The sequence below is a fragment of the Protopterus annectens genome, chromosome 11.part0, assembly GCF_019279795.1.
Source record: "Protopterus annectens isolate FY-2018-M chromosome 11.part0, PAN1.0, whole genome shotgun sequence".
NCBI classification, from domain to species: domain Eukaryota; kingdom Metazoa; phylum Chordata; order Ceratodontiformes; family Protopteridae; genus Protopterus; species Protopterus annectens.
The window spans coordinates 277,890,336-277,916,071 of NC_056745.1; the positions used below are offsets into that span (position 1 = coordinate 277,890,336).

Below are 25,736 nucleotides of genomic sequence, written 5' to 3' on the forward strand. Positions count from 1 at the left end.
CGGTCAACAAATGTAAAATAAAAATAAATAATAAAATAGGAAGCAATAGTTGTGTACTTAACATAACACTGGATCATTTCCTGCACATCCATCTGATAAAACATCACTCCCAGCTTTCCCTTCCAAACTGCCATTTGAAGGACCTGAAGGACAGTGTGACTCCTCCTCCTGTAGCTCATTTATCTTAGGAAAAATGTTTTATTCATTGGCAAGAAACTTGATCTAACTTAGCTTCACGCAGAAGTGCATCAAGGGATATAAAGATTAAAGAGCTTGAGGCCGGAGAGTAGTATTTTTGCCAGTTTGGATCTGACATGCACCCTGAAGATGCATCAGTTGTATCAGGCAAACGTGGATGAAAGGCTTCATCATTGTGGTAAGTACATAACTACCATTTTTTTTTTCAGCTGCATTAACTAGGGCAGAGAGAGAGGAGAGACTCATGTATTAACTGAGGAGAATGTATGAGTTTAGGAAGGTAATAAAGATGTTAATCCCCTTTGTTCCAAGGAGAGAAGGGTTTGCATTTATCAAGTAGATACTTTCCTGCTGGGTTGCCAGTTGCAGCACCTTTTGCCCTCAATTGATCAACCTTCCACTGATGTATACAACAGTCAAAGCCCACTCCATGGGAGAAGTCTCCATTGATTTAAGAATTTCTGTGTTGTAGACATTTGTGCCGTGGACATTTGATCCTTGAGGCACACTTTCACCAAGCACTTTTGTGACAATTGTGCCCGTGAGAGTTGGACCAAATTTGAGAATTTCATGTTCCCGAACTCAGGTGTGATCTTCTGACTCCTTCCATCCTATATTACTGCTTGTGATTAAGCCCAACTGTAGGCAGCATCAAGGAAGGGTCAATTAACAGATGCTTTCTTACCATTATTAGTTGATCCAGTAGTCGGTCCTTGTTGAAGGGCACATAATACCTTTTCTTCATTCTCATGCAAATATCTTTTTGTCATTTGCTATAGTTTAAGCTCCCTATAAGCTGAGCATGCATTTGTTTAATAATATAATGTTGCATATAGCCTGGTTGCATGGCACAGATGACTGATTCCCAACTGTGTTGTAGGTGATCAGGTTTGACTAGTAGCCTTGGCTCTGGAGGAGTCTGGAACAAAGAGTGATGACTGAGGAGTCTTTGCCAACTTGTCTCTTCCAGGGAGGACGGGTGGAATGGAGGGCAGGAGGGAGGAGCTGTGCACACTCAATCATGGAGAATGGGAAAATCTCAAACCACTCCTTGATGACAGTCTGAATGATGGCCCATCCCTGCCGTCCACTGCCATGGTAATGGGGAATGAATGGGCCAAATGGCTATGATCGACAGACAGCAGAGGCAAAGAAGTGCAAAAAAAAACCTGTCATCTTTTTTTTTTTCTTGATTTATAGAAAAGTTCTTAAGGCAAAGTAGAAAACTGATTAACTCATAAGCAAAAATCTTGCTTGTGTAGCTGGTGCATTACATTATGACATGAATCATTTGTGTGCACAGATTCTGATTGGTGGAGAAATAATACCTAACCTTTGACCACTCAGATAAGGTTCTTTTGTACAAAGGTAGGCAGCCTTTTTTTTTTTTTTTTTTTTTTTTAATGTACCAAAATCACAACCTCTGTTCCTGCAAGATGTTTAAGTGCAGTATATGTAACAACAATTACAGCTGCTAAATATATCTGCTGAAATTAGTAATGAATCCTATCAGGAAAAAAAATGTTCGTATTGATGAAGCTACTCACCCCATCCCCCCACACACCCACACGCACGCACACCCACACCCACACACACACACACACACACACACACCTGATTTGTCCTCAGTTTGTTGCCTGGCAAAATGTGCTTGCATGCTTCTCTTTGGCAGTAGTGCAGAGTACTGCGTCCTTCTCTTCTAACCGGTCAGCTGGTACAGTAAGTATATATCTGTTGTTACTTGTGATTCTACCCATCATGTTGGAGAACATGTTCATTTTGTAATTTGAAAGATACCACATGTTTAAATGTACTTTTTCATTCAGAACTTTTTATTGTTACAGGTCACTTCAATCAACTCTATAGGGTGACTTTGCAGCGAAACAAGACACATTATGTCATTCCCTCCGGTGAATTCCTTGCCTACTTTAGCTTTGCAGATTTTGCCAAAAAGGTTACAGATGCATCTTATAGTGATAACCTTATAGTGCGCCATAGTTCTGTGGCCAACAAATGGAAGACTATACACCTTATCATGCATAAAGGAATAAATGCAACCATTCTGCAGTTCAACTTCACTTGTCAAGATAATGATGATAAGGAATTTAAAGTTCAGATAACAGTAGATGTAGATACTAGAGAGACTATAAAGCCAAACTTGACAGTGTCACAGAAGCCTGATGGTAATGATGTAAAATATGCATTACCCACTGTAGAAGAAACTGTTCTCATTGAAGATGTTCCAGAACAAAAGCGCTTTCCAAAGTATCAAAAAAAGAACACAAACTTAATTCACGGAAATATTATCATTCCTGAAGTAAATGTATCACTTCTTCCAGATGAAATCCAGCAAGTATTACAAAATCTGAATAAAAAACTGGAAGATGGAGATATCACCCCAAAAGGTTACAATATCTCAAAGGCTAGCTTGTTAGGGCCTTACAAAAACTTAACTCTAGTGCTGAAAGAGACTGACACAAGAAATAGTCCATCTTCAAGGGAAAAGATTCCTGAAATCCAACAAGTGAAGAAAATAAATGCAGAGGATCATGTGAAAGCACACCATGAAAATGAAAGTATACTTCTACATAGAACTTACAAAGATTTCCTAGAGGGAAAACAGGAAGGTGACAGAATAAAGAAACAGCGGCAGTCCCACGTGCCACCAGAATCAGTATTAGCAGAAACCACTCCTGTTGTGATGAAAATAATTGATGACAATTATGAGGGAAAACTTCATGTGTTTGCTGTTAAACCGGTGGCAAATTATTCTTTACCTGGCCATTTGGATGCTGCTGACACACGGATAGAACCACAAGAGAAGAAACTAAATTTGCTTCTACAGAACAATCCCAAGTTAAAGGAATTGAAGAGAAGGGAAACAGCAAGTGAGGGAATGCAAGTAAAAGAAAACCAAGATGAGGATGCAGCTGTTAAAGAAAAAATATTTCTTAGTCGAAGACTACAGCACTATGCACAATATAGCCAAGGTTTTCTGCCATGGGAAAAGAAAAGAGATTTTCAAGAACTTCTTGAGGTAAGCTTTCTCTCGAGTCCCCTCCTACCCGATTATCCTTTATCTTTTATAAGAGTAGTACACTAAGTAGTGTTTGTTTCTGAGTTGATGATCACATGTAGATAAATATGTTATTTTCTTAAATATATGTTAAGAAGCTATCCTATGTAAACAAGCTAAGCTCTTATCTCTTATACAGAATTAATTAAAACGTGAATCAGTTTTTTTTGTAACAAACTAATGGTGTTGCTCTTGTGCTGGTAGTAGCTTAGGGGGATGCTATGCTAATGAGTTCATGTCCTGTTTCATAGAGAAGTTGTTGTCCAGTGTGCAGCTGTTATGTTGTGGCACTGCATGTAAGTACAGTAGTGTGTATTGGGAGAGTGAGGCCTATGCTAGTGAGGGCTATAAGCAGGTAGTGTGTTGCTGACTTGCGTAACGTGCATAGTATTGAAGTTATGCACACGTATGTTATCCAATTTGCCCTCCAGAACAATGCAGAAAATGTGTAATTGTTCACGATAAATGGTCTTTGTTTTTGTGTGTGTGGCTGTACAGTGTATAGGATTGTGTGTCTGTGTTTGGTTTCTGCAGTTGGATAGGGTGGCTGGGTGGAGCAGAGACATGACCTCCAGAAGCTGTGCTCTATTTAGCTTCCCCCGTGCCCAAGCCTCCCCTGCCCAGTAGTACCTGTGGTAGGTATGCAGGTTTGTGTGTCATAGTACACATATGCATATGTCACTGTTAGCAACTAGCTATATTTGTGCCTTAATCTGTGGTGGTGTGTGTACCTGAGTGTGATTTGCTAATACCTGCTCTATTCACCAGTACAAGTTCGTATGGCCTTCAGCTGAGCAGTGCTTATTGCTCCAGCTCGGTGATTCATAATTATGGAAGCTCAGTTAATGAGAATTTGTGCTAGTAGGGATTTGCATGAGTATGAATATTTAAATGGAAGAGCAGTGATGTTCAACTTACCTGTGCATTGTACGATGCGCATTTGTAACTTTCTGAATTAATTCCTGCCTGTTTTTTAATAATAAAAAAAATTAGAAAGACAAATGAAATGCCATGCGTTACATAGTCATCATTTTTATAAATGTCTCCCATCTTCTGATTGTCCCCACGTACGCGCACACACACACACACACACACACACACACACACACACACACACACACACACACACACACACACTTTTATTTGCTGTATCACATACATATTATGCATTTCCTCATGTGTTTGATATACAGCATTCTCTACTGTCTGGTCAGTATGTTCAACATGAAACTTTAACCTGCCAAAAATATACTTTTCTGTAAATGTAATAAATTTGATCCTTAATCTCCCAGTTTCACTTTTCATAATGATCGAGCACTGATTCCTATATTTTCTATATTCCCAAAGCCTCTCTAGTTCCTTCCTAAACCTTTCCAAAACAATATTTTGTAACTAAATTCTGTTTAAAAACAAGTTGCAGCTCCTTACATTCTGGTTGCCTTTCATTTATACTGTAGAGTTTCAGATTGTTTCACTTTAATTTTCAAAAGCGTGGCTAACCATAAAACATCCCACATTTTCTGAATGTAGTCCACACATGTGGTATTCCTCAAATAAATCTGTTTCCCTCCTCTCAGAACAGACATTTCAAGATGTTTTGCTCCAGGACTCCTTGACCCCAGGCCTGGAGAATGGATGCTGTTTCTTTCAGCTCGGAGCAAACATGCCTCTGTTCCCTCTCCCCCTTTAATCCCAAAGGTTCTACTGAAGATCTAAAAGGACAGACCAGAATTCTTGCTGGTGACCCCCCCATTCTCTCTCACACAGCACTGTTTTCCCCTGCTTCATCAAGCCAGGGACCATCAGTACATGTTACCCTACAAAGTGAACTTGCTCACACAGAAGAACTGCTTCATCTCAACATTGTGGGTGACAGAATTTTAATACTTTTCAAATCCTAATTTTCTGAGATCGTGCTTCAGAAGGGAAGCACACCTACCAGTAGAAAATCTTATGTCTGTAAATAGAAAAAAAATTATTTCTGGTATCACAAAAAGAATGAGAATCCCCTGCAGGTGGGGGTCCCTGCAGTCTTGTCCTTCTTATGCAAGTTACTCAAAATTAGACTTGCATTTTCTTCTGTAAAGGTGCACTTGTTTGCCATTTCAACCTGCATGCCACTTAACACCCCCCAAGAATCAAAGTCAAGCATCAAGCAGTTTCTAAAGGGCGTCCATCCCTTGAATGCACCTATGAGGGCTGGAAGAGCTTACTTTGACAACTTTTGAATCTGCATCTTAAACAACCCTAAAGTTTTGTACATGGAAAACTATTTTACTGGTGGCCTTTACTTCTGCTAGAATGCAGACTAGCCTCAAACCGTTAATGGCTATTCCTCCGTTTCTTATTTTCCATAAAGAAAGGGTCTTTCTGAGGGCTAACCCTTCTTTCATGTGAGAGATGGTTAAACCCTTTTTTCATGCACAAGATATTCAGTGAATTGACATTCACCTACCTTCTTTCCAAACCCACAAAACAGAGGAGAGAGACTTTTCCTTTCTGTAGATGTGCACAGACAATTTAAGATTCAACATTGATAAGACTGAATATGTTTTGAAAACAGACCAGATTTTTCCTCCTTCCAGGAAGATAAGTTGGATAACCTGGTCTCAAATAATCCAATTTCCAGTTGGATTTCAAAATCCATTTCCTTCTGTTATTCCTGCCATGGCTAGTCCTTGTCTTCACCAGTGAAAGCACACTTCACTAGAGTAATATCCTCCTCTGGTGCTTTCTTCAAGGGCCTTGATTCTGGAAGCAACAACCTGGTCATCTGTGCACCCCTTCTCTAAATGCTACAGAGTGGACACCTTTTCTAGATCAAGGACTTCTTTTGCCAGATGTGTACATCTTAGATTGGTAGACAGCTCTCCTGTCCCTTGTCCATTCACTCTTTCCAGTCCCTAAGCTTTGGGAATCACCCAGTAATACTGGAATACTGTATTAGGTTGTAAGGTAGGACATGGTGTAGTTGTGTAATTTATTTTTGTATGCATGTATGTATTTATCTTTGATGACTGGGTTAGTCCAACTAAGCTAGTAGCCTCTTTTCAAGGGAGACCCAAGGTGGTATTTATAGTACAAGAGGAAATTTGGCCAGGGCATTGGGGAGCTTCTTCTACTCTTTTTAAGGTAGGCGCCATGGGATCTTTTATATCTACCTGAGCTGCCACCAACTGAGGTAGATGGGGCCTTGGTTTAATGTCTCATCTGAAGGACAACACACACACACACGAGTGTAGCACTCCCCTTATGCTATGCTGCAGTGTCGGGAATCCATCTCCCTGGAGTGGAGTAGGAATAGAGCCCACAGCCTTCTGCACTAAATGCGACTGTTACTGAGAAGAACCTAGCATAACAATAGATGTCCTGCTGATCACTGTTGCAGTACTGCATCTGTCCACCCTTTCCCCTTGCAGTTTGTACTTATCTTTTTATATGCTCTAGACCAAGTGGAGAGTAGTTCCTTTTTCTCTCCTTTTAGATGACCTTGTCTTTTCTTTGCCCTAATGCTCAGGCTTTTCCAGGGACTTCTTAGATGGTGTGAAGGTCTTGTATTTCTACATCCACTTATGTGCCCCTACGCCCATGGGCTTAGGTCATACAGCAGACATACAAGCATAGGGAAGGTTTATGACTTTGCTACACTGGCCAGACATCAGGTTAACCCATCATTATTGGAATACTGCAGCAATGATCAGTGGGACATGTACTGTTATGGTAAGTTCTTACATAGCTGTACTTTATTTATCAGCCAGTTAACTAATTCTTCTTTTCCTAATTCTCTCATAATCTGCAATAACAGCCTTACTGACCTTTTTATCAAAAGTATTTTGCTGGTTCAGTGTTACAATATGCACACTTACCTTTTCAAACTATTGTAACGTAAGCCTTATCCTTATCTTAACGACATCCTGATCTATATTACTCCCATGTGTTTTACAGGTCTGATTCCTGTGAACCAGATTTTGTCATTTCTTTTTAATAAGTTCAAAGAAAATAATGCAAAAAGTTTACAGTCCTCACTATAATTTTAATAAGTTTCTAGATATTTAAGATTTTCAAATCCCCCTTTTTTATATTAACACAGCTAAAGCAGAATAAATCCCGCAACTTCTCTCTTATGACAGAAGTCTTCAAAACCTTCCCAGGTATCCCACTTAAGCCCACCTGCTATCTGTCACTAATTTCCAGATCCAGTTTACATAAACCCATTTTCAAATGTCTGGTCTTGCTAATGTCTTCTTCCTTTCCAAATAAATCAAAAACACTTCTCAACCACCCTGTTCACTCTTCCCTTTTTACTGGCAGTTAATCCTTTCTCATCTCTGTTTACACATAATTTCATACTTTTTTTTAAAAGCTTCTTGTAGGTCACTTTTCTTGTAGGTCACTTTGTTAGACTGCGGTGGTGGTGCTGCGGTAGCGTTGTCGCCTCAAAAGACGCTGTCTGGTTTGATTCTCAGCTAGAGCGTCTTCTGCGTGGAGACATGCGTGAATGGGCGTACCTTCGTTGAAGGTTGTGCGTCAGAGCTGGCAACTCGGCACGTAAAAATCTAATACCAATCATTAGCGGACCGGAGTTCCGCTGTGGTGTCCCCTAACCGGGAAAAGCCGAAAGACACAACAACAACTTACTTTCTAAATATGACATTTCTGTCCTTAACCTGTTATTTTGTGTAAGTCATTTTCTTCTCCTAGAAATGTCTCTTCTCGTTCATTTTACTGCAGAGCTTCAAAGTTCCTTTTTCTGAAACCCCTACCAGTCATTTAAGTAATCCAAACATTTTAATTTTGCTTGAGCTTTCACTTAACACTTAAGTTCTCAGTGAGTTTCTTGTTAAGAAGTATGAAGTTATACCTCTGTTCTTGCTCATTTGTCTTTTTTTCAGATGGTACATTTTGATACTAAGACTGCATGATCTTGGTATGTATTCCATTCAAGATAAACAGTTCATCATTCATTCATTTTTCTTCAGATTTTGGACTTCTTACTTCCCTGACATCTGCTACTATCTGTAGGCAGCAAGGCAAATTGGAGTCCAGTTCATCTTTTCCCCATTGTAGTTGTTTGATTTGTCCAGGTCCTTTTGCCACTGTTTTTGTGCTTCCTAACCTCCTCTCACCACTGTCTTACTCATCTATTGCTTCTCCTTTTTGCTGATGAGTCATAGGTGGTCTTTTCTGCTCATGATCTTTCCTTAAGGTAATTCTTTACTGATCATTCTTATGACTAATTTTTTGCTACAAGACCTTCTTTCCTTGCTATCCTTAAACTTTCTGCTTCAGAGTGGTTGGAGTTGGATCTTTGTGCTTGAATCCTCCTTTTCTCTAGTTTAATGTTGCATATGATTTACTTAAGGTCTTCTATATGCTTGTGAGATATTATGGTATATTTGCCTCTATCTGTGGTCCTTGGAGAAAATTCTTTGGTGACTTTCTTTGTTGGGTAGATGTCCTGTGTCTTTGTTGGGGAAACTGTCTTAATAGTAGAGGAAGATAGAGCAACTTTTATTACATGTAGAAGTTGCGTGCTTATAATGATAGATGAGCAGCATTGTGTTCTATATACTTTGGCAACCCTCTCCTCATTCCTTCCTTTGCATGTAGGATTGTCCTTTGTTCTTTTGCATTCTTTGCTATCTTTCCCTCTTACTCCAAATTCTGTTGGCTAACAGAGTTGTGGAAAAGGGGTCTTTTCACACACAAGATTGTGGGTAAAGGGGAGGAGTTTGTTGGCATAGAATAATTTTCAGTGCTGAGATGCCAATTCCTAATGACCCAAAGTCTTAAGAGTAGAGGAAGATGGACCACGGTCCTACATTTCTATCATTATGGTAAGTATGTAATGTTTGATTTTGTATTATTGTGCTGTTAGTGATATAGCAGATATACATATGTTACTGTTTTACTTATTAATGTTTTGCTTTTAAATATATACAAGATGTGCCATAATTAATCTTCGCAATGCAGTAAGAATCTGACACTTGAAATATTTTAATTTGTTCTCTTAATTGTTTACTCCTTTTCTCTCTGTCTTCTACCCTCCCTTTTTCTTTCACGATTGGTCAGATATTCAGTTATAATAATGTCATTAGATAACACGTCTGTGTTGAAGTTTGCTTTGCCTTTAGATTTGGATTTCATAATCAGCTGGTAGTTTAGTTAGGATAATTTTTTTCTCTTTAATCGAGAATTTTTAGTTTCCATTTAGTTGTTTAGGCTTTTTTTTATTTAGCGCTGTTGAATACTTGTGGGATTTTGTTTACATTATTGTTTCATTTGCTTTCTTTTTCCCTTTGTTGTACTTGAGGCACAGTTCAACTTTCTTTATGCTGTATTCTTCATCTTGTAATTTATAACAAAATACAAATATGATCCTTCCAAAGCTGTTATCACACATTCCTTATTTTTATTCATAAACAGTTTGTTGAGTAGTGGTTAAAAAAAAGAGGAAGGCTCCTTAATGTGTACTTAAAAATCAATAAGCCAAATGTGCTTTTAATACAAGGAGCATAATGTGATCCTTTTGCAGATGTGACTGCCAGCCAATTCATTCCCTCATCCTCGGTATTCCCAATTGAAGAGGAACTGTCATACAGGCAACTATTGATGCTTTATGCCCTTGCCTGCTTTGCAGCAATAAGGGAGCATTTTGCATGATCCTGATCCTTTACCTTATGGCCAATGTGAACACCCTTGTCACTGCTTTGACATTATCTGCCCTCCCCTTTTGTATGCCTCCACACACGTATTCTACGTGGGCTACCGTCACCTGCTTGGGACCAACAAGCCCATATTCCCCGGTCCTACAGCCCTGGTGTGCTGCAAGTCTGTTTGCATGGCAGCCATTTGGCTAAATGGTCCCACCATCTCCCTTTCTTTAGGATAGGCAACTCAGCATAAGCTGCTCACTCCCACCCTCTCCTACCGGACTGCTGCAGCATCCATCCCGCTATTCAGAATTAGGTTGTTAGGGTTGTTGCCAGGGCATTATCCCTTTATGTAACAGAGTAAAAAAACGGACCTTTTAAATGAAAACATAAATAATACAGGTTATGAAATTATGTCCTTTTCTTTTATAAGAATAGAAAATATGTTGCCATTCTTTGGATGAGTCAGTCATGCTGAAAGTTTTATGTATGAATAAAGATAATGAGGAACAAAGTGCTTACAATGCTTAAATTTTAATATCAAATGGGCAATATTTGCTGTAGCTAATGTATACTGGATTCGAAGATTGGGAACCAAGATAGCTTTGAACGTACAGATAGTATGAAAGGGCAGTTAAGTATAGCTGGAGATTCTAATTGTGTCAAGTATAACAGAGCTAGTTCTGTGTTAAAAAAAAAAAAAAAAAAACTTTCTGCCTCAGTTTAAACCTAAAAAAAAAATCAAGATATCAGTGTGAAAGCTACTGCTGAATATAGGAAGGCGATTGATTATTTTTCACTTACTATTTTTTTAAACTAGAAACATCTTTATTAAGTCATCACTTATGACACAGGCAATCATACATGTATATGAATGAAAACAAGCCATATTGACATATTTTAGTTGCAAACCTTATATACATCTCTTATCTGTCCAGTCATTGTGAAACATTGCATAGCTCATTCAAATCCTGCCTTCCTTTAAACATCATTCCTCCTCCAAAAATTAGTCTGCATGTATTGTTCCCACAATTTCCATTTTTTTCCCTATGTAATTTGCTCCTACCCTTTTCTGAAGATCACATTCTAGTTGTTTTGCCTCTATTCACTAATTCTAGTGCAGTTGGTTTAGACTTTGATTTCTGTGTTCTAGTGATTGTTTTTTTTTTGGCAGCCACCATGATTAGACTTCGCAAGGATAATTTGATTAGTTATACCAATTTGCTGTCCCAGTATTTCTGATAGAGTAGTCTGCAGGGAATTTTTAAAATCTGCCAACTCATTACACTCTCAGAAATATGTTCCCATGTATCTATTTCTTTCCCATCATTACCTCCAACCGAGTTAAAATTATTTACTTGGGGTAATAAATTCCAATGTAAACACTTCCAAGCAAAGGTCCTAAGTCTTCTAGACTTTGTTGCATATTTGGAAGCCATATACACTCCCTAATTGTTTCTTTGTGAATTGCTTATCCTGTCTCTCTTCCCAATCCTTTCTAATCTCCTCTAATTGATTCTTATAGTTATCATGCAGTATTTTATGTACTGTACTAATTATCCCTTTTTTAACAGCAGTTTCTGTTCTACATTCTACAGAAAGCTCTACCAGTGCTGGTCTTTTGCTTAGGATCCCCCTATTCCTTTCTTTTTGCCTATAGTCTGATATCAATCCTGAATAGAGAAAGCAATCTCTTGCCTGCAGTCCAAATACCTTCTTGGCCTCTTCCCATTTTGTTACCTTTCCCTGTCTAATTATTTGCTGCCAGTACCTTGGTTACTTTTCCAGTTTTCTCCAGCAAATTCAAGCCCCCTCCTGACTATGTTCTGGATCCCTAATAGCAGTCATCCTTATCAGCATAATCTCTTTTCTCCATTCCCATGTAGGCTTAGTTCTTAGAGTACTTTCTGCTACTTTATGAATATAATAATCTATCTGGTTATTGTTCTCCTTCAGGATTCGCATCCAAAATCCCAGTCTCTCCGAGTTTTCCCCGTTTCATTATCTTCATCCCTTTCCACTTTGAATTCAAGCTTTCTGCTTGTGCTATGTACAGGAGCCTTAACTGTGTAGCTCTGAAATACCCCTTCAAATCAGGTAATCCCAAACCACCTTGTTCTATTGGAAGGATCATCTTATCCTCTTAACTCTTCCCCTCCCAGATCCAATCTTTCAACTCTTTAATTGCTGTCCACAACTTCTTTTCTGGTTGATAGAAAATATGCTTGAGCTGTATATAAAACTAAAGGGACTAAAAATATTTTAACTGCTTGTATCTTGCTATCCATAAAACAGAGCTTCCAGTTTCTCAGTTTTTGTATCATCTTTTGTTTAGTCTCTTCCCACATATCTTTAGCTGCTATAGCAAAATATTTTTTTAATAAATACTCATAAGTACTTCATTTTATTATGTCCCCATACATATACTTATTGCTGAACCAATTCATGTGTGGGTACACAGTTTACGCTGTTGCCTTTGTTTTATCTTCATTAATTTTGTATCCTGAAAAGATTTGAAACTCTCTCAAAATATTCCAAGGCACTGAAATGTCCTTTTTTTGTTTTTATCAGGTGAAAAATAACATCTGCAAATAGTCAGATTGTCTTAACTACTATACCAATTGTATCCTTGAATTTCTAATTCCCTTACATTTTTGGCAATGGTTCTAAATATAATGCAAATAAAGTAGAAAGAGGACACCCTTGCTGAGTTCCTCTCCTCAAACAGAATCTTATCAGAGAGGAACCCACCCACTTAGATTTTTGCCTCCAGTCCCCCATATATCCTCCTAATCAACCTTATAATTTAAGGGAAAACAAATGCTTCCATTGCCCTACTCATAAAACCCCAGCTTACTCTTGAATGGTTTCTGTGCATCAAGACCACCAACTGTGGCATTTTCTTAAATTCTGCTTTCCTCTGGATCCTTATTTGTTCTGTTAATGTTGTCGGATGTTTGCCTCCTCACCACAAAACCACATTGATCCATATCTATCAATTTTGGCATCACCTTTGCCATTCTTTTAGCCATTGTAGACATAAACACTTTATAACAATGGTTTAGAATTGAAATGGGCCTATATGAAGATAGATCTGATGGGTCTTTACCATTACAGCCACCAGCATTTTCTTCTAGGATGTTGGTGCTTCTCCCCCTTTTAAAATACTGTTAAACAAAACCTTACAGATCTTTATCAGTGTCTTCCCTCCCAGCTTCCAAACTTCCACAGGATTTTTTTAAAATTAATATATGGTAGGAATGATAAACAAATAAATCCATATCATATTGATAGAACTCTAGTGAGATCCTCAGTTTTTAATATCCCATTGCATCCACAACTTAAAAATGTGGAAAGTATTATGGAAGCAGAAATAAGAAAAACATATAAAAAGATGGGAAACGATATGAACATCAGTAAGGAGGAATTTAAAGCATTGAATGAGTTAAAGAATAATTCGAAGATAAGAATAATGAAACCCGATAAGGGAGGGGGGGCAGTTATGGACACCATTACCTATGAAGGAAAAATGAATCAAATCTTGAGAGATGAGAATAAATATAGGGTGGTGTCCAGAAATGAAATTTCTTTAGCTTACAAGAGGATAGATATGGAACTAGAGGGAATGTATAGTGAATTAATTATTGATGGAAATATGTTAAACTATTTAAAGGTAGAAAAAATGAAAATACCAGTTATCTATGGCATTCCTAAAGTCCATAAAAATGTATTGGACCCACCGCTGAGACCCATTGTCTCAGCGGATGGTTCAAAAACATTACCTTTGGCCAAATTTATAGATAGTAAAACAAAACATATATGGGTAAATAAGCTTGCTATTTTAAAAGATTCTTGGGATTTGTTAAGGATGATAGATAATAGTATGTATACTGAAAATCTATTATTTATAACAATTGATATAATAGATTTATTTTCATCTATTCCCTGTTTAGAAGGTATGAATATGTTTGAAGAAGAAATATTTATGGATAATATATTGACAAATAATGATAAAATAATTTGCACAGGCTTGATGGACATGGTACTTAAAAATAATTTCCTATTATTTAATGGGGAATTTTTTCAACAAACGCAGGGTGTAGCCATGGGAGCAGCCTGTGCACCTACATATGCAAATATTGTACTGGCTAACTGGGAAGAAAAATATGTACTTAAATCGGAGTTCCATAATTATTGGAACCTATATAAGAGGTTCTTAGATGACAAAGTCATATTCTGGGTAGGGGGGAAAGAAAAATTGGAAGAATTTATAAAATATATTAATCAAACTACTGATTTTCTTAAATTCACCTATAATGTTTCTGAGAAGGTTTTACAATATTTAGATATAGAAATAATTAAAAGTGAAGGTAATTTTGCATCTAAAGTTTATAGAAAAGTAACGTATTGCAACTCTTATTTGCATTACATCAGCGCACACCCAGAACATAGTAAAAGAAATATAATAAAAGGCCAATTTATGAGGGGGTCACGAATGACAAGTAAATTGGAAGATTTTAAGATAGAATGTGACTTATTAGAAGGTATGTTCCTAGATAGAGGATATAATAAAAGCTTGGTACGTAGTATTAGATTGGAAATAGAAAAAGGAAGAATGGGAAAATTTGAGCCCATTTTAGGTATTAAAGAGACTAAGGGCAACTATGTGGTAAACAATAGTAATGCTAGTTTACAAGAAGAATATAAACTGTCCTTTGTATTAGGGTATAATGGTTTGAATCAGAGCATTAAATCGGTTTTCTATAGAGAATGGGAAAGATTTATAGCTCTTACTGATTTGGAAGACTTACCTAGAGATACTCCAAGGGTAGTATATAAAAATGCTAATAATATAAAGGAATATTTGGAACAAAAGAAAAAGGAAAATAAAATATAAGTACCAGCTTGAATAATAAAAAGGGTACATTTAAATGTGGGAAATGTGGTCAATGTAAATATATAGCAAATAAGGAGAATATATATGTAGAGTGTAGAGGTAAATTGATTAGGAGTAATGGGCTATACAATTGTGATACTAAAGGATTAGTGTATCTGGCCACATGTGTCAAATGTGGGTCCTTTTACATAGGTAAAATGGAGAGAACTTTAAAAAGAAGAATATATGAGCATACCTATGACATTATAAAAATGAAAGAGACTAATGCATTGTATAGACACATGAAGACATGTCAAGACAGTATATTCCATTTTTTTGTAATTGAACATATAAAGAATAACATCAGAGGGGGGCCATGGGAAGACACCATAGGATATAGAGAATTATGGTGGCAGATCACGTTGGAAGCAAATAAATCCCCAGGTCTGAATTAATATATTTCAATTTTACCTCTACTGAAACTAAAAGCAGCTAAAATATAATCCTGAGTGCAATAAATTATATGGCCAATAGATGGTGCTGTTTGATGAAAATTTATGCTATTTGAATGTGAATTTTATGAATGTATATATTTATTTATTTTATTTATTTTACATTTGTTGACCGGGATAGTCCGTCTGGATACATGTCCATTTTCAGCGGAGGCCCGGGGAGAAAAGCTCCTCATTGACAGTAAGTTGCATTCAAATTAAACAGAGTACATAATACTTCTTTTGATAATTAATACATGAGGTAACAGAAGACCATATGATTATATACAATAACATTTAGAAAAACTTCTGATTAATGCTAGAAACAGAGAATAAGCCTCGAGGTATTCCAATATTGAAATAGAGGTTGAGGAAGTGATGGGTTTAGTCTGGTTTAGAACATTGACAGAGCCACTGGTTTTTAAAATGAAAGGATAGACTTTTCTTGAATTTGCATAGGGAGGTGACATTGGTGAGTTGTGGAGGAAGGGAGTTCCATATTTTACCAATGGAATTTGCAAACAATCACCCCCAAAGTTACAGGATTTGACCGTTTGAGCAAGTAGCCTGTTTGATGAGCGCAGACTATTTAGATTTGAGTATGGGGTGATTAGGTTGCACAGCACAGGAATGGTGTCAGGTTGAGTGAGAATTTTGAATGCTACTATTAGTTGGTTCTGCTGGAGTAGATTTGGTAGTTCAGTCCAGCCAAGGTTATGTAGGTTAATACAGTGATGGGTTTTGTAAGGCATGCCAGTAGCAAATCTAGCAGTATGATTATAGCAACATGTGAGTTTGTTTAGGTCTAATTTGTAAAGGTTAGTGAGTATGGGGGAGGCATATAAGAGGGAGGAGAGGAGATGTGACCGGGCTATGGCCTCTTTCGCCCTGGGAGTCAGAAAGGATTTTATTCTATGTAGGGACCCTAGTTTCTTATTAACTGTTTTAATAGTTTGGTTGATGTGTAGGTCAAATTTAAGTTTATTGTCAATGGTAACGCCTAGTAACTTGGAGTTGGAGTCCGGGGATATAATAGTCCCATTTTTGGATTGGACAGAAAAGTGTATAGGGGAAGGTTTATGGGTAGGTTGGAAGAGTAATAGTTTGGTTTTTTTTGGGTTGAGGATCAGATGGCGACCTGACAACCAGTCTTCAACTGCAGTCAAGACAGTCTTGGGTTTTGGATAGTAGTTTAGCTGGTGATTTGTCTGAGTTGATTAATGTCGAGTCATCCGCATATTGAATACAAGAGGTCTCGGGGATGATTTTGTGGAGGTCATTAATGAAAATAGAAAAGAGTAGAGGTCCCAGTATGGAGCCTTGGGGGACCCCTATGGAATTAGGTAAGAGGGGCGAGAGCTTGTTTTGCCAGAGTACAGCTTGTTGCCTATCGGAGAGATAGGCATGAAACCAATTGAGTGTTTTGTTATCTAGATAGAAAGTTTTTAGAGTGTTGTGAAGTAGTTGGTGGTTGACCATATCAAAGGCCTTTGATAGGTCCAGAAAGAGTGCGGATGATATTTTTTTGTTGTTCTTGTTATGGTTTATAGTGTCGGTGAATGAGAGGAGGGCGGTGGTGGTGCTATGTTTGGGCCTGAAACCATGTTGTGAGCTAGTTAGAAGATTGCTCTGGGTTAGGTAGTGTACAAGTTGTTTGTGTATACATTTTTCCATGATTTTAGCGAGTGGTGACAATATGGCTATTGGCCTATAGTTAGACAGATCAGTGGATGCCCCACCTTTGTAGAGAGGGATTACATAGGAGATTTTCCAAATTGAGGGGATAGTAGATTCAGTTATGGTACGGTTAATTAGGATGGAGATGGGGTAGGCTATAACCTCTGCAGCTTTTTGTAGATATTCAGCTGGAAGAAGGTCTGCAGCGAGGGCAGTTGGTTTTAGTTTCTTCAGTAGGGATCGAATAAAGGAAGTGGAAACTGGTTGTAGGTAGAAGGAGGGCACAGACTTCAGGATCAAACTTATTGTAGGGGGATTGGTGGGAGGTTGTTGGGCAGCTAAAGATTTGATAACATTGATAAAGAAAGTTTTAAAGGTATTGGCCACTTCTTCAGGGCTTTTATCATTTAGATCTACTGGAGTTGGAGTGGTGGTCTTCCCTGGATGGAGAAGGTTGTTTAGACCCGCCCAAAACTTTTGGGGATTGTGTTGGTGTTTATCTTGTAGTTGGTAGTAATAGTTTTTTTGTCAAGTGAAATGGATTTTTTTGTCTCATTTCTAAGTTGTTGGAAGTAAATTCGATCTAGGGGAGCTTTGGAAGCACGCCATTTGTCCCAGACTTTGTTTCTAAGTTTAATTTTGGATTTTGAGTCTTTTGTTAGCCATGGTGCTATCTGGTTTTTGATTTTGATTGAACGTATAGGGGCATGGAAATTGAGTATGTTTGTAAACGTGGAGTTAAAGTTTGTTACTGCCTCTTCGAGGGGGAGGTATTTAAGAATAGACCAGTTACATGACTGCAGCTCTAATTGGAATTTAGTGAGATCAAAATGTTTAGTGTTCCTGATTGATCTGTACACTGGTAACTTGCATCTCCCTGCTTTTTTTTTTCTCTATGTAGGTGATGAGGTGATCACTGAGCTCATTTGGGAGGGTCCCAGACCTGTAAGTATGGGACTGATTATTTATGAGTATCCAGTCTAGGATACTTTCTTTTTGATTGGTGTTCCCAATTCTGGTGGGGGAGGATATAATCTGTGAGAAACCATGGAGATTTATGTGGGTGGGGTTGGACTCGGAGGTGCATTGATTCCAGTCTATATTGATATCACCCATAATAATAGTTTCTTGGGGGTAGTTAATAGTAAGCCAGTTTAAAATATACTCAAGTGTGTCAGAGTTATTTCCAGGAGGGATGTAGATCACAATTAGGTTGATATTTTTTTCCTTATTCAGTTGTATTTTTAGGGCAGTTAACTCTGCATTAGAGATCTGGGGAGGTTGGGAGGGGTTCAAAGTAATGTTGAGTGGGCATTTGAAGAGCACAGCGATACCACCTCCTTTTTTATTGGGCGGTCGGTTCTGTATATGTTATAGCCAGGTGGTGAGATCTCGTTATCTTTCGTCGTAGGTTTAAGCCAGGTTTCTGTCAGGCACATAATGTCAGGGTGGTGGGTAGCTAAAAGAGCATGTAGGTTGTGTATTTTATTGTTTAGACTTCTTATATTTAGGTGGCAGATTAGGAGGGAGTTTGGAGATCTGGGAAGAAGAGATGGGCTATGAGAGTTAGCGATTGTTGTGGGTCCCGGTTTGGGGTGGATGTCTCCATCTTTAGTAAAATTTTTTCTTAGGTATTCTATTAGTTTCAGGAGTTTGAGTATTAGTTTTTCAGCATGTTTAGATTTGGGATGATTAATTTTTAGTTTATAGGGGTGGTGATAGTTGGTATATTGTAGTTTATTGGTTGGATAGTGAGTAAAGTGAGTAGTGTTGAGTGGGGTTGAGGGAGTACTGGTATGGTACTTAGGATAGTGATATCCTTTGTAAAACTGGCCCTCATATTTAGTTAGCAAGTATAGTGAAGTAAAGACTAATAGGGTAAGGGGCACAGTTTTTATGGCTGGCTTGAGAATCAGAGATAGGTTGGGCTTCATAGTGTTTAATGTAGCTGTAGGTGGCTATCCAATGAGCAAACGTGGTAGGAGTGGTTCTAGTGGAGGAGGAGGGGGGATGGGAGAAAACAGCGTGATTTTGTGTGGGTATAGATAGAAGTGGGTGTAGTTGGTTAGGTATAAAGTAGGAGTTCTGGGGGCAGGTGGGATATGGGGGCAGGGCGGGGCGTGAAGCGAGCCCGAGCGTAGCGGGGTTAATTCCACCCCACACTGACCAAGGTAATAGAGTAGGTATTTTGGTTCTGTTTGTTTCTTTTGAGGTAACTCCAAATTTTACTCTAATTGTGGGCCAGCATGACAATAAACCATCATTTAAGGTGATGTGTTGCTGTTTTTAGAATCTAGAGTACAAGCTATGGAGGGGATACTCTGTTAATATTATCAGGCTCCGGTATTTATGGATATTGACCTTGTCCGTTAATTTAATTTCTTAAATCAGGTCTTTGCTGAGCTTACAGCTCTCGTAAAGCTTTCCTTCTATTGGCACGTCTTGGTGTGGGTGGCCAGGGGAAATTACTGGGCAGTACCTGAGAAAATAAATAAAAATAGAGCTTACTTTCAAACGTAGTTAGTACGCTGAGTTAGAATACAGTGAGTTATACAGGCAAGTTTAGTCAGTGGATACCAATTACATACTTAGAAGTCAGGCTAACTATACTATGCAAACAAACAGATTGCAATACCTGTAAGCAATTGCAGCAAACTTATCCGAGTATTCTAAGCACACGTTCCTTCAATCTTACTCAACAAACTAATAACCAGATATTGTCTCTTAAGTATGCGCAGGAGTAGTAACAGAAATATATAAGTTCTAAAACACGCTAGCTTTACTGGACGGATGATTTAATTTATCCTGATAAACATATTCTAACTATATCTTCTAGACTGTCAAACATTACAATATAGCAGTGCACTGATACCGCGGTGAAGAAATCACTTTCAGGTACAAGAAGATATCAATTGTAGTTGTTTCTTTCATGCTAAAACAATTTAGTAGGTAACGTTAGCATGATATAAATACAGTCGCTAAACATTTACAAGTCTCAGCGATGGTGTAGCGCTGAATCTAGGTTAAATGTAACTGTTAAACTAGTTAACCACCAGGCTTAACCACTTCATCCTATGCGACAGATACATACAAAAGTCTGAAAGCAAATCTGCAGATATATACAGAAATATGTTTTAAATGTAAAGTTGCATACCCCGTGAAAGCGCCTGCCTCCAGAGTTCTAAAACACAGCAACAGACATATTTATTTAAATATGTATATAAAAATATATTTTAGCCCCTGCAATATGAATGGAATTGATTTTAAACTGATGAATATATATAAATTAAAGTTTTTTTTAGAGAAATTGGATGTATTTATGTGATTAAATGAAATGTATTTTAATATTAATGAGCTTTTAAAAGTAAGCTGATTTGTTTATTTGAATTAATTGGTATATTTTGATTGGAAAATGGAAATGAAGGAAGTATATAATGGATGCTAATAAATGATGTAAGAGATTATCTGATGAAGTCCAGTTATAGGACAAAAACGCCTTGATTTTGGAATTGCGTTAATAAATTGTGTTTTGTACCTCGTTTTTAACTGTGGTGGAATCTATTGTGCTTGGTGACATTCTACAGAAAACTGCCGGTTTTTCTTGGTTACTGTTAAACAAAACCTTACAGATCTTTATCAGTTTCTTCCCTCCTAGCTTCCAAACTTCCACAGGAATACTATGTATTCTATTGGGAGTTTTCTGTAGATTGGTTATACATCTCCCATTATCCTGTTAGTAATTGAACCTTATCTACCCTCTAACCTTCCATAAAGATTTCTGTTTGTATCTTTTCTTGATTTCTATATGTCTCTACTTTATACAGATTTTCATAAAATTTCCGAAATATTTCTAGTACCTCTACAGGGTCCCTGGTTGTCTTCCTTGTTATAAACTCCCTAAGCTTGGTGGCAACCCTTTCTGCTTTCTCTTGTCTGAGTCATTGTGCTAAAAGGTTTTTGTGCTTTGGCATTATCAAGGAAAAAGATGCTTAACAGCAGCCTTTCTAAACTCACACTTGAATGCTTTCAAAAAACATTGTCTCCTAGACATTGAAAGAAAGGAGTAGCCTGTTTTTATTTCCCGTTATCAGATTATCTCCATAGAGACTTGACAACCAGATGGACATCTTCTGCCTGGTATATAGTAAGTAATCATTTTCCACAAAAGCTCTACCATCTCGTACTTTTAACACTTTGTCCATCTGCCACAGTTTTGTCTCATTTATTTGCTTCCACATAAAACTTAGTAGATGAAGCCAAGGGCCATAATCCACTCATTACCCTATTCAAGAATAAGAAAAAGCATATCATTTTTTTTTGTATTGTACTTTTTTTGTCCAGATTTTTCTTCCATTTTTACATTGCAGTGCCTACAGTTCTTAAAACACAACAAGGAGAAAGAAAGAAGAAAAAAACAGGAGCATCTGTTTACTTTAGTATCCATATTATACTCTAAAATAACTGAGAAAGCTTTACTTTGTAGCATGCAGGTTATATCATGCATTATAAAAATATTGCCGTTAAGAACAAAATTGTGTTTTACTTAACAGTCAGCTCTTACCTTCCTCTTCCCCCTCCTTAATGTTCTTCCAGACATTAATGACATTGTGTTGGGCATATGCTTTGGAGTCCCCTACAAGTTTAACAAAGTCAGAGAAGTTCAATATTTCCAGGCTTTCTTGTTCTGTCATGTTTGATAAATATAATTAATGCTTTGTAATCCCACATTTATTTGTCAATTTCTGAGTTGCCAGTTTTATTCCTGTTGATCTCCATCTCCCAGTGCCACTCTGCTTTATTTCTATTGTACTCCTGGTTCTTCTAGTCAGCTCTTGTGCTTTCTCTCTCTCAAGCATTTTCTTTTGAAACATTGGAAAAAAGGTATCACTGGCACAGAGACTCTGTGAGCTGTATTACCAGAACAAAAAGCATAATCTCCTTCTGTTTCATAGCTCACTTTTTGTTGTACAGACGTTAGTATTTCCTCCTTAGCATGTTCTGCATCAAAAAATGATTTTGACCCTGCATGAAGGAATATTTTGAAAATAGCTGAATACTGTAGCTTGAATCTCACACCTCAACATTCCCTGACTTACTGGAATAAATGTATTACTCTTCTGCATGGTGTACAGTGAGTAATCATTTTCATAGGTTCATAGGTTCATACTAGGCTATCTGCCCAAGGGCATTTATAAGCCTAGCCCATAGTTATGTGGCTTTCGCCACCCCTTTAGTTTGAATAAAAACTATGCCTATCATTTTGCTGTGCCTCTGTCAAGCAGTGACACTGAAGTAATCCCTGGGGTATATCTGCAATCTCCCATCCATTGGTCAAGATTCCTCTTGAACAAGGCCAGAGAGGTGCTCTGCCTCACATGTACCGTTGTTCCACAGCATAGGGAGTCTCTGGGTAATGAATCTGTCCCTCCAGCACGTTCTATTTATAACCGTGTCAAGGTTTAAGTCTCCCGCCCTTGTGGTTCTGAGGGATCTAGATTTTTTGAGGTGAAGCATATTCATCAAATCTGGGTTTCACATGGCCTTATATGTCAGGCACAGGTCACCTCTGAGCAAGCGGTATGAGACTGAATAGAGCTGGAGTTCTTTCAGTCGGGCAGCATAAGACATATTTTTGAGACCCTTTATCCTTTTGGTGAGGAACTTTTGGGGCCTTTCAAGCTGCAGCAGGTGTCTGGTCAGATACATTCCGAACGGGCATTGTACTCAATCATAGGTCTAATGAGTGATGAGTACAGGGGACAATGACCTCCCTTGATCTAGATGTGAATCCCTTCATGATCAGGTGGGCGATATAGAAGGTTTTCCTAACTACTTTAGCAACATGAGTGTCAAGCGAAAGGCTACTGTCAACCTGGGTCCCCAGATCCCTGATGACTTTTTCTGTGCTCAGTGGATTGCCACCTATATGGTAGCTAGGGGTAACCTTGTTTTTCCCGAAGGGTATGACTATGCATTTTTGGCGTTTAACTTCAGGCCATGGCTCTGGCACCAGTTATCCGCTTTCTGTGAGGCCCTTCTGGAGGATATCTGTGTCAGATGTGTTTTCGACTATGGCCCAGTTTGCAGTCATCTGCAAACTTTGTCAGCCATAACCCTCCTGTGTTTGCTTGTACTTCAGAAAAGTAGATGCTGAACAAGAGTGGACCCAGGACTGAGCCCTGTGGGACACCACTTGTGACAGGCTTTGAGTCTGACATGGCTCCAGCAACTCTGACCCTGTGGGTTCTGTCACTTAGCCAGTTTGCAACCCATCTTGTGATGTATGGGTTTACATTCAAGCTGATGAGTTTTTCGATGATACCTGAGTGGGGTATTGTGTCGAAGGCCTTTGCCAGGTCGAGGTGGGCTGTATGGACTGCCTTTCCCTCATCAATGGCCTTGGTGACAGTCTCGAAAAAGTCAACCAAGTTTAAGAGGCAGGATCTGCCTTTGACAAAGCCAAACTGGGTTGGATCCAAAGTCTGCAAGTTCCCTATGTCTTTATTTATGAGTTCCATTATGATCCTCTCCATGGCTTTGCAGATAAGGCTTGTCAAGCTAATGGGGCGGTAATTTCCAGGGTCTGTGGAGGCACCGCCCTTATGAAGTGGGACCACAGTCGCAGTGCGCCACTCCTTGGGTACGTATCCTGAGGTGAGGCTAAGATTAAACAGCTGTCCTAACTGTGGGTTTAATTCCTCGTTGAGTTCGTGAAGCACACAGCCGGGGACACCATCCGGTCCCATGGATGCTGTGTTTTTTGCCTTAGTGAGGGCAGTTCTCACCTGGGCGTTGGAGATGTTTGGGGGCTACAATCCTCTGGAATAGATATCTCTCCTTTTGGGGAGGGGGAAGTTTGCACTGAACCTGTCAGCCAGTATGTTGGCAATGTGTGTAGGTTCAGTAATTTTCACATCATTTTGAACTAATTCTGAGCATATCTGGGAGTTTCCTCCTAGGTTTCTAACATAGCTAAAGAAGGCCTTATGATTCTCTTTAGAGTCCTTGGCGATTTTTCTCTCAAAATTTGCCTTGGATGATTTTATGAGAGCTCTTAGTTTTTTACTTATAATGATCAAAGGTGTCTTACCTTTCAAGGATTTTGCTCTATCTTGTAGTAGCTTCCTCCTTTTGTTGTAGAGCTTGTTTATGGCTGGGGTCCACCAGACTGGAAGCTTGCCTTTGGTACAGAGAGTCTTAGTTTTGTTTGGGATTGCCTGATCCATGCAGTCCTGTAGGTGCTGGTAGAAGGCATTTGTAAGTGATTCAGCGGTTTGAGTAATGTTTACCACTGGCTCAGGGGCCTTAAAGGAGACCACACTAGTTTTTAGAAGTGTGAAATCGGCTTTTGAGAAGTTTTTCACTGTGGTCTTTTTGTTTCAGGTGGGGCGGGATGAGGAGCTCCAGCGAGATTAGTTTATGATCTGATCTCACCAGTGAGGGGTATACTTGGGGTGTTGAACATTTGGATCCCATGTTCATGATGATGAGATCAAGTATGTTTTCTCCTCTTGTGGGGATGGTGACTAGTTGTTCCATGGCATTTGAGTTTATGAACTCCAGGAATCTTTGGGTTAGAGTGTTCAGGCTTGAGTAGTGTTCCCAGTCTATATTAGGGTAGTTGAAGTCACCTAGTATGATGGTGTTTGGAGATGCATTTATCCCTCCAATGTTTTCAGGAAGGCCATGTGAGGTTCCTGAGTTTGAGAGGGTGGCCTGTAACATGCTACAAATTGCAGAGCAGTCTTGCCTATGGTTAATTGCACCTGGATGGTCTCCGATGCATCGTGCGTTGCCACCAACCTTGAGGTGTGGGTGTCCTTTATGAATATGGACACCCCTCCTTTCTTGGTGTTGTCCGGATTTTGGGGCGGAACGTGATATGAGGTGAAACCTGTTAGTGCTGGGGTGCTCTCAGGAGCCTTGAACCAGGTTTCTGTCACAGCACAGACATCGATGTTCTCCATATTGAGAAGGGCCTCGAGTCGTGCATCTTGAGATTGAGACTTCTGGCATTGAGCAGCATTACCCTTAGTTTTTTCCTTTTGGTGTTCTAGGGTGGTAGGTTTAGAATTTGAGCCTTGCCTAAAAAGGCACTATGGGGTGGCAAGAGCCTTTGCCAATATCCGGAAGCCCAGGGTGACAGGTGCAAGCTGTCCCTTGCGAAGCAGCGTGGCTTGTCCAGCATGTCATCCCAGGCAGACAGACATTGGATCCCCTTTGAATGACACCAGAATTTAAGCCAATTATTAAAGCTGATCATCTTATCACTGTATTGTGGCATCATTCTAGGTGAAGGTAGGATACTGCTCAAGGTCAGGGTCATACCTGCCTGGGCTACATAATCAGAGAGCTCCTCGATGTCCCTTTTCATGTAGTCCAAGGAGGTACGTCTCAGGTCGTTGACACCAGCGTGGACAATGACTGAGTCGTGCTTGTACCTGCTGTTGAGAGACCTGAGTGCTTGCGTTATGTGGCGGATTCTAGCGCCCGACAGGCAGCTTACTGTGACCTTCTCTTTACTCAGTCTGGTGAGCGGGACGTCAGTGTGTCTGACTATGGAATCACCAATGACAAGTGTATCTGGCATTTTGTTTGGCCTTAAGGGCTGTGACTGTTTGACACTCTGAGTGTGTGGTCTATGTGTTGCATGTGTTGGGTCGTGAGGTGGTAGTTGTTTGGGTGTCTGCTTTGGTGGCCTCTGCTGTTTTGGTAAATTTTTGATCAGAGCCTCCAAGTATGTCTTTGTGTGAGTATGTGTATGA

General features: G+C 38.9%; 1 protein-coding gene across 3 annotated transcripts in view; it reads left to right on the plus strand.

Moving 5' to 3' along the window:
* GNPTAB (N-acetylglucosamine-1-phosphate transferase subunits alpha and beta) overlaps positions 1-25,736 on the plus strand; it is a 1,418,669-nt gene that overhangs the window by 880,912 nt on the left and 512,021 nt on the right. For all 3 annotated transcript variants that reach the window (XM_044087751.1, XM_044087750.1, XM_044087752.1), the window contains exon 13: positions 2,043-3,235. In XM_044087751.1, the coding sequence (XP_043943686.1) occupies positions 2,043-3,235 (1,193 nt within the window). The remainder of the gene's footprint in view (positions 1-2,042; positions 3,236-25,736) is intronic.